Source organism: Neoarius graeffei, chromosome 2 (genome assembly GCF_027579695.1).
Source record: "Neoarius graeffei isolate fNeoGra1 chromosome 2, fNeoGra1.pri, whole genome shotgun sequence".
Lineage (NCBI taxonomy): Eukaryota > Metazoa > Chordata > Actinopteri > Siluriformes > Ariidae > Neoarius > Neoarius graeffei.
In genome coordinates, this window is record NC_083570.1 from 9,238,810 (window position 1) to 9,248,206 (window position 9,397).

General features: G+C 43.5%; 1 protein-coding gene across 1 annotated transcript; it reads left to right on the plus strand.

Moving 5' to 3' along the window:
- The first annotated feature begins 282 nt into the window (after positions 1-282).
- LOC132871867 (cilia- and flagella-associated protein 206-like) lies at positions 283-5,083 on the plus strand. Its single transcript, XM_060906439.1, has 8 exons — positions 283-433; positions 1,841-2,046; positions 2,594-2,713; positions 2,792-2,990; positions 3,212-3,352; positions 4,104-4,297; positions 4,612-4,755; positions 4,862-5,083. The coding sequence occupies exons 1-8, from the start codon at positions 319-321 to the stop codon at positions 5,081-5,083; spliced, it is 1,341 nt and encodes a 446-aa protein (XP_060762422.1). The 5' UTR covers positions 283-318.
- The last annotated feature ends 4,314 nt before the right edge of the window (positions 5,084-9,397 follow it).

Consider the following 9,397-nt stretch of genomic DNA (forward strand, 5'->3'; position numbering starts at 1 on the left):
TGTTAACAAGGAGTTCAACTGATGGATAATTTTCCAACTCGTACGAAAAATCCTTTTTTACGAGCCTTAAAGGATCTAATCCCATTGCAAAGATGAACTTTCTGAAGGTGTCTTGACCATGCATTGGCCTCTACTGTAAACTGTGAAAATAGTCGGAGATGGTTTTACTATCTTTTTTTTTTTTTTTTTGCATAATGGCAGCCAAATTGGTTTCTCTGACCACCATAGCACAAGACCTTCCTCTTCTTACGGTCCATCTGTGTGTGCGTTCTAGCCGCACTGCAGCGTGTGTTCCCTCCATCAGAGCTGGCTGCCTTCATGTCTCTGCTCAGGCGTGATAAAGAACAGCAGCTGAACGAGCTCACCATGATCGTCACCGGGATTCGCCTCTTCAACAAGGACAACGGGAAAGGAGGAGAGAGCATCGAGGACCGTGAGTGCATCTCACCTCGCGTTCTGATTAACGCTCGCCATCGTGATTCATTTTATAACAGCAGCTCTGACAGTCATGCAGATTTACGTTAACGCACTCGTTTTGGTACATTAACATTCTGTTAAATAACGAGACGCTCCACGTAAACCAAATTGAAAATCACTGAATGATTCTTGAAGGTAAGGAGATGTTTATTTAACTTATCTTCAGGACAGAAGAGTTTACGATGATGCTTTTTGACGTTCATTAACCGCAGAAGCAGGGATGTGAGTGAGAACGGGAACTCACTTGTTTCCCACAAGTTCAAAAATGTAAATAGAAATGGATAGAAAGTATGGCGAATTGTTCTGTAAGACATTTATTGATGTAATCATCAATAAATTGCTGTGGTGTAAGACAGAAGGGAACCGTCAAGGCCTTCTCGGCGTTCAGAGAAGCCCAAACGTATCAGCATTTCAAATGTTATGTTTAATTTCTTTCATAATTTCATTATAATTATTCTCTCTTAATTCTAATTTGGCCTCATTTTCTATCACATTTGCTTCAGAAGTGAAAGGGTTACTGTCCTGAAAACATTAAAATCGAGTTCTCCAATGAGATTATTTTGCTTGTTGTGTGTAAGAGTTCAGAGCTGCTCACTCATTGGTTAGGACTTCATTGCTGGGACAGAAGGCCATGGCAGTGTATGTTTATGTAGGAAGTGACAGATGAATTAATTAACCAATCAGATTTTGATTTATAGTTGGAGGGACTAAAAATTTATCACCCTCAGCCTTCTCGAAGGCCAACGCGAGCTTAACTGTGAGTCGGCGCAGCAGTGAAGTCACCTTCCAGCCAGTGTAGCATTCATCAGTAGTGTTAGCGAATGCTAATAAAGCAGTCAAGCCGGTGCTATCTATCGAGAGCTACAGGCTAACAACCGAAAAGCTAAGATTTCTGTCTCCAGACTCTTCTTCCACGCTGCATGCTTGCTACAGTATTTTTCACTCAGACTTAAGTGTAATTTACTTTGTTACTTTTAAAATCAACATCGACAGCTACACACAACGGAGCGACCTGGCAGCCTGCTGCTAATCCCTTACAAATCCTTTGCCCTGTTGCTTTTTTGGTGTGTTTGGTTAAGTTTTGGCTGAGCTCAAGTCCCATGTCTAAAAGTAAGTTCGCCGCTGGTCTAAGAGGAACCCGGTCAGGTTTATGCATTTTTGTGACACACTGTACATTTATAATTAGGATTTAACTTAATTATTGTAACAAATGTTCAGAAATCCACACATACTGACAGAATACAGGCTTGTAAGAAACTATACATGTTTATAGAGCAAGTTTTTTTTTTGAAGTAATCGTGGTAATGTCTTCTGTGTTACATTGTTGATGTGCAATCCTGGTTATCGTGGCTCTCTCGTGAAGTGCTGGCCGTCCTGAACGAGGCTCTTCCTGCTGTCAGCACAGATATAGAGCGTGAACTGGAAGGGACGCAACGTTTGGCTTGGCGCTACACCACTCTGCTGGAGAGATGCTCTGAATCCGACACTGACGCCGAGCTAAACAGGGACCTGCTCACGCAGGCCCTGTACAACGTACGCCAACACGAAGCCTTCCTCAAAGTCATACTGGTGAGTTACAGAGACGTCTAAATTTTCAAGCCAACGATTAGAATAAAAGTTATTGGAAAACATTTAAATTTCTCATCTCATTATCTCTAGCCGCTTTATCCTTCTACAGGGTCGCAGGCAAGCTGGAGCCTATCCCAGCTGACTACGGGCGAAAGGCGGGGTACACCCTGGACAAGTCGCCAGGTCATCACAGGGCTGACACATAGACACAAACAACCATTCACATTCACACCTAAGGTCAATTTAGAGTCACCAGTTAACCTAACCTGCATGTCTTTGGACTGTGGGGGAAACCGGAGCACCCGGAGGAAACCCACGCGGACACGGGGAGAACATGCAAACTCCGCACAGAAAGGCCCTCGCCGGCCACGGGGCTCGAACCCGGACCTTCTTGCTGTGAGGCGACAGCGCTAACCACTACACCACCGTGCTGCCCCATTTAAATTTCTGTTACTATTTTATTCTTATTATGGCTAACTTCTGCTAATAATCATTAAGAGTAAAAGTCACGTAATGTAATAAAATGTAGTTTGTTTGTCTCCACCAGGCGGATGTGATCACATGTGCAAAGCAAGTGGAGGCTCTTCACACTGACCTCATGTCGAGGATGAAGGTGCTGAAGGCCACAGTTCATGCCAAAACTGCCGTACCAACCTCCCAAGTGTTCGTAAGTGTTCCTTTGCTCTGTCGAAAACTCTTTGCTAGCATCATTTTCAGTCTGATAATTTTAAATCCCTCCCATTAGCCTCATTTCACAGCATTGGCCAGGCTGTGGGTGGGGCTTCAGGATGAGATGGTCTTGTTGAACATGCTCCGGAGCATGGCGCTCAGCCTGAGGCCGTTCCTCTCGGCTCAGTTGCAACTTCTCGAGAACGTTCAGTTGGATCAGATGCTCCATGGTGAAACCGTCAAATCTGACGCAGAGAGAGCTGCTGAGAGCTCAGGTACGTTCTGACATCACGAGCTTTTTATTCATTACAGAACAGCATCTTGTTAGTGGGCAGCTTGTTATGTCCAAGAAGTGTAGCATAAACTCCTCTGGCCTGAAGACATCGGAAAAAACTTGAGCATTACAGCTTTACGTCTTTGAGCGAGCGCATTTCATTTCTACATTATCACTCATCATGTGTAGTGTGTAGTGTAGCACTCATTTTCTCTTTTTCAGAGGAGCGGCTTGATCCAGAGGAGATGAAATCGTCCGAGTGGATTCTGCCCGAGACCACGGCGAACTTTGAGCAGCTCTTCCTGCAGTACAGGGGTGTGTGTGGATACACTCTTGTCGAGAAGAACGGCCTCTTGCTCCCAGGTTCATAGTGAAGCTTTTCTTTCTCCAGTTTTACACTCTGCTTTTTTTAGAGTCCGAATATTAGAGCGTTCATACTAGACAGTGTTTAGACCAAGACGTATTCAGCTCCCCAAAAGAAACAAATTTGTGATGTAAAGTGACACTACAGCATTAAAACACTGAAAGTGAAACATCTCTGGCTGAAGCTCCTCGTTCTTCAGTCATTAATTCGACCTACTTTGTTTGTTTCCATATTTGCTTTTGGTGTTCGACGAAATCTTTTTCAGGGAAGGCCTTCCTTATTTCAGCAAGACCGCTTTCTGCACATATTAAAACTGCATGGCTCTGTAGGAAAAGAGTCCAGGTGCTAAACTGGCCTGCTGCAGTCCAGATCTGTCTCCCATGTAAAACAGTTGGTGCATTATGAAGCGCAAAATACGACAAAGGAGACTCCGAACTCTTGAGCAACTGAAATTGTACGTCAGGCAAGAATGGGACAACGTTTCTCTTTCAAAACTACAGCGGTTGGTCTCCTCAGTTCCCAAACGTTGATTGAGTTTCGTTAAAATTAGAGGTGATACACAGTGGTAAACACGCCCTTGTCCCAACTTTTTTGAAATGTGTTGCTGACATCAAATTCAAAATGAGCATAGATTTTTCAAAAAACAATAACATTTCTCAGTTTCAGCATTTGATATGTTGTCTTTGTACTATTTTCAATGAATGACGTCCATATTTCTGAAGCTCAGTCTGCTGCTGTTCCTTTCCAAAGGCAATCCGAACATCGGCATCCTGAAGCACAGGGAGAAATATTACAGCTTCAGCTCCAAGCAGGCTGCATATCAGTTCGCCTCAAACGCAGACGAGTACATCGAACTGATCGCGGAAAGAGCGAAGAGATCTCCGGAGCTGATCCAGCTGCTCGAGCTTCATCAGCAGTTTGCCAGCATCACTCCGTACTCTCAGGTATCATGGACGTGTGACTTACTTGCATCTTCTCCTTCACATACTTGACCTACTCGCTGATCTCCACCACAAACTCCATTCCCCATGAACACTCTTAGCCTACAAATATGGCTGATCCAGCACCTACATACTGATCCAACACAATCAGTTGCGGCGTATGAAGACTCCACACACACTCTGCACATTAAAACTGCTCAACTGCAATCCCATCCTTGTCCATCTCATCTGTGAGCCTGAGAGTGACAGGAAAATAATCAACAACAATGCGGTGAGCCAGTGCAAAGCAGCGTTTCTTAGAAAGTTTGTCTTCACAGATGCAGTCAGGTGAGAAATTGTTGGTGAAACCCATCAGCAAAAGTGAAAGCAGCACACAGACGGACACACACCTGCTGGAGAGCAACATCGTCAGATCTTACGAGTGGAACGAGTGGGAGCTGAGACGGAAAGCCATCAAACTGGTAAGCAGCTCCACCTGAAATACACTGGCATGATTAGATTACGCTCAAGCTGTCCGAAAAGCCCTGAAATAAGTTTAACACGTTATTTTGTTGAATGCACTCCAAGGCGAACCTGCGCCATAAGGTAACCCACTCGACGCAGACTGACCTAAGCCACATGAGGAGACACAACACCACGCAGACGTTCCTTCCAAAAGAAGCCGCCTGCCAGACGAAGAGAGACGGACAGAGTAACGTACCGAGACCTCAAGTCTACCTGGCTGGGCTGAGAGGAGGACCAACCACTCCCATGACCAAACTCGATTTAACTCCAGATGTGCATGAATAGTTAATTTGTTTGTTTGTTAGTTAGACCTAGTATTGAATGTTTGTATTGAATTGTTGCATTCTGGTTTCTGATTGGCCAGAAAATACTGATTAATTTTCTCTGAAAGTTTTGCAGGCGTATATTAATGCACTCGTTCGAATTTATGGTTTTCATCGTACCAGCTCGTTCCCAGGGATTTCTACGATGGACGCTAGACGAAAACCGATTTTAAAAATCATTTATATGGTGATGTTTTCGTAACTGAAGGGAGATGTTCATTTAGCATTTCTGGAAGGAGTCTCCAGTGTAACAGTCAGAGGTAAAGTTTTGTGACACCTTCAGGACAGAGGAGTTTATGCTTCGCAGTTTCTTGGTTACAACATGATTTTTTTTTTTGTCTTATTAACTTTAAGAGAAGGATAATAGGCAGGCTGGTGAGGGAACGACTGTTAATGTAACTATAAATGGATAAAAAAACTATGATGTGAAATTTGTAATTGTTGGCAAATTGCTGTGGTAAAAGAGGAATTGTGGGAGATGATACTTTGGTACCGAATGTCAGTCAAAGCAGCGCGCACACAATTATGAAAATGATCTTATTGGCTCTAATAATATTAAAAATTATTATACATACAGGAGACTTTTTCAATGGAATAAAAATGTGTTCTATTCCCTTCTAGTGGGTTTCATTCATTCGGTTTGGTAGCATGCAATATTGTTAGCGTATCGCTTATCCTACGTGTATTACGTCACTCTACCCACTGGAGAATGAGCGTTGAATATGATTTACGATATTGCATGGTTGTCAAGGCAACATGACGTCACACGTCGGAGACGTAAAACTTCCACGTGAGCGAGCGAGCAACTGTGACAATTTGTGAACAAACATAGCTTCTACGATTGCTTCGTTAAATACAGAAGATTTTGAGAGAGTTTTGAAAGAGAAAGACGCGTTGAACACCCGGAAGGAATCTCATCTCATCTCATTATCTCTAGCCGCTTTATCCTTCTACAGGGTCTCAGGCAAGCTGGAGCCTATCCCAGCTGACTACGGGCGAAAGGCGGGGTACACCCTGGACAAGTCGCCAGGTCATCACAGGGCTGACACATAGACAACCATTCACACTCACATTCACACCTACGGTCAATTTAGAGTCACCAGTTAACCTAACCTGCATGTCTTTGGACTGTGGGGGAAACCGGAGCACCCGGAGGAAACCCACGCGGACACGGGGAGAACATGCAAACTCCACACAGAAAGGCCCTCGCCGGCCCCGGGGCTCGAACCCAGGACCTTCTTGCTGTGAGGCGACAGCGCTAACCACTACACCACCGTGCCGCCCTCCCGGAAGGAATGTATAATAATAATAATAATAATAATAATAAAGATGATAATAATAATATTGACTGGCTTTTTTTGTGGTCTATCAGATATATTCCATTCAGCTACTCGTCTTTGACTCATTCATTATCATGCTAGCTGAATGGAATATATCTGATATACCACTCAACGCCAGACAATATTATTTAATTATCCTGAGGAATAACACAGCAGATTGTGAGGTTACACAAAAATAATCCACGCCAGCATGGATTTACCACTTTACCATCTTTGATTTATTAAAAAGTAGGAGGTGTATAAAATGAGATTGAAGCTTCTGCACACACAGACACACCCCTTTGACAGTCTGCACTCCTACTCTTTTTAAAGCTCCACCCACTCTGGCTCTGTGATATCGTATCTCACAGTGCAGCAGGACGCTCATTTCAAAGCACACAATTCCGATCTCTACTGTATGTGTCACTCTCTGGAAAAATGGCTGAGGCCAGTATTTCAGTAGGTCAGGACCAGTTCATGTGTCCAGTGTGTCTGGATCTCCTGAAGGATCCGGTGACTATCTCCTGTGGTCACAGTTTCTGTAAGGTGTGTATTAATAGTTGCTGGGATCAGGAGGATCAGAAGGGCGTCTACAGCTGTCCTCAGTGCAGAGACACTTTCACTACAAGGCCTGTTCTACGCAGAAACAACATGCTGGATGAAGTGGTGGAGAAACTGAAGAAGAAGACTGAAGTCTCATCCTGTTTTTGTGAACACAACACCGAGTCAGGTGCATCAGACAAAGAACAGGTGAGAAGGAGAAATGGTTTCAGACTGAATCCTTCGACATTTTGTTTCTAATCCTGCTTTACTCAGGTCATATGGTGTAAAAATGTCATGACTTCTATTGATTATAAATAATAAATATGTTCCATGTATCCTGTAGATGTGAACAGTTTTACAAGCACATACTGAGTACCTTTGACCTCACTCAGAGAGAGCCAGGATATGGATGATCTTTAACTTGAATTGCAGTTAATAATCTCCCACCTTCGACCTGTCTTTGAGTGAACACTTTACAGTTAGTAAAGTTAGTAATTAACTCAGGATGTAACATCATTTCATTCATTCTTGTCAGAGTGAGTTAAAGTTGAAGGAGGAGCAGATGAAATCCCAGCAGAGAATCCAGGAGAAGCAGAAGAAGGTGCAGGAGCTGAAACAGGCTGTGAACACTATAAAGGTGAGCAGTGAGCAGAGACAGACCTGCTCCTAGAAACACACACAACATGGACAATGAGTCATTTACAGTCCCAGTAAGAGAGGGAATGATAGATGAGCTTTAAATCATGTGTGTGTGTGTCCTAACAGCTCAGTGCACAGACAGCAGTGGAGGACAGTGAGAGGATCTTTACTGAGCTGATCAGCTCCATGGAGAAAAAGCGCTGGGAGGTGACGGAGCTGATCAGAGATCAGGAGAAGGCTGAACTGAGTCGAGCTGAACGACTCCTGGAGCAACTGGAGCAGGAGATTGCTGATCTTCAGAGGAGAGTCACTGAGCTGGAGCAGCTTTCACACACACACGATCACATCCATTTCCTCCAGGTAACACTCATTGTCTGATATCACTTGCACTGTGGTCTGAGAATATTCGTCCATCTCGTACACCGCTCCGTTTCCAGTCTCTCAGTGTCTCTTCTGGACGTGGTGACTCATCCATCATTGCATCCATCATCAACATGTTTCATTTGATGGAGTGAGGAATTATCTCTCAGAGATGAAAAAGCAATTCAACAAAATCCCTTCATATGGTGAGAGGAAGTAAAATGTTATAAATCCACGCATATACATAAAAAAAGATTCATTGTACTTATCTGAACTTAACATTGTCGCAGCTACCATCTGAAAGATATTGTACTTATACAGTTCATCAGTCATATTAAGATCATTTATTTTGCCAATATTCATAAATTCAAACATCGTGTTTCCTAAAATCACACTCTGATCATTGTATATTATTCCACCTCCATTTTCTCTCCGTCACAGCAATTTGGATGAATTTACCTTCAGAGCTGAAGACTCGAGAAGATTTTCTACAATGTATGTATGCATCTCTCTCTCTCTCTCACACACACACACACACACACACACACACACACACACACACACACACACACACACACACAGTGCTGCCAGATCATTAAGAACATATGTTGTTTTTGGAGACGTTTCCTTCCACAATAAAGAGAAGTGAAGAATGGAGGTGTCATGTTGAGTGTCGCTGACAGCACAGCGCTGGTGAAGTTCGATATGTTTGATCCATGAATGTATATGAAGGTTAATAACATTCTAGTCATTTTCTTTCCTGAAGTTTATACAAGAATCAAGTCAAGTTTATTTGTATCGAACTTTTAACAACAGACATTGCCACAAAGCAGCTTTACAGAAAATTAAAGACTTTGACCATGAGCTAATCCATCCATCCATTATCTGTAGCCACTTATCCTGTGCAGGGTCGTGGGCAAGCTGGAGCCTATCCCAGCTGACTATGGGCAAAAGGTTGGGTACACCCTGGACAATTCACCAGATCATTGCAGGGCTGACACATAGAGACAAACAACCATTTGCACTCACACCTACGGTCAATTTAGAGCCACCAATTAGCCTAACCTGCATGGAGCACCAAGAGGACATGCAAGCTCCACACATAAAGGCCCCCATCAGCCACTGGGCTTGAACCCAGAACCTTCTTACTGTGAGGCGACAGTGCTGTACCACCGTGCCACCACATGAGCTAATTTTATCCCTAATTTATCCCCAATGAGCAAGCCTGTGGCGACGTTTGCAAGGAAAAACTCCCTCAGGCGACACGAGGAAGAAACCTTTCGAGGAACCAGACTCAAAAGGGAACCCACCCTCATTTGGGTGATAACTGATAGCATGATTATAAATAACTCTCTTCCATAACTGTGTCCTACAGAGCCACAAATTATAACTGTGTAACCAGGAACTTCATTATA

Coding starts and splice junctions, on each gene's coding strand:
- LOC132871867 (XM_060906439.1), top strand. CDS start 319: ATGTCTCTGCTCAGGCGTGATAAAGAACAGCAGCTGAACGAGCTCACC. Junction 3,353..4,103: donor GAACGGCCTCTTGCTCCCAG/GTTCATAGTGAA, acceptor TCCTTTCCAAAG/GCAATCCGAACATCGGCATC. Junction 4,756..4,861: donor GACGGAAAGCCATCAAACTG/GTAAGCAGCTCC, acceptor ATGCACTCCAAG/GCGAACCTGCGCCATAAGGT.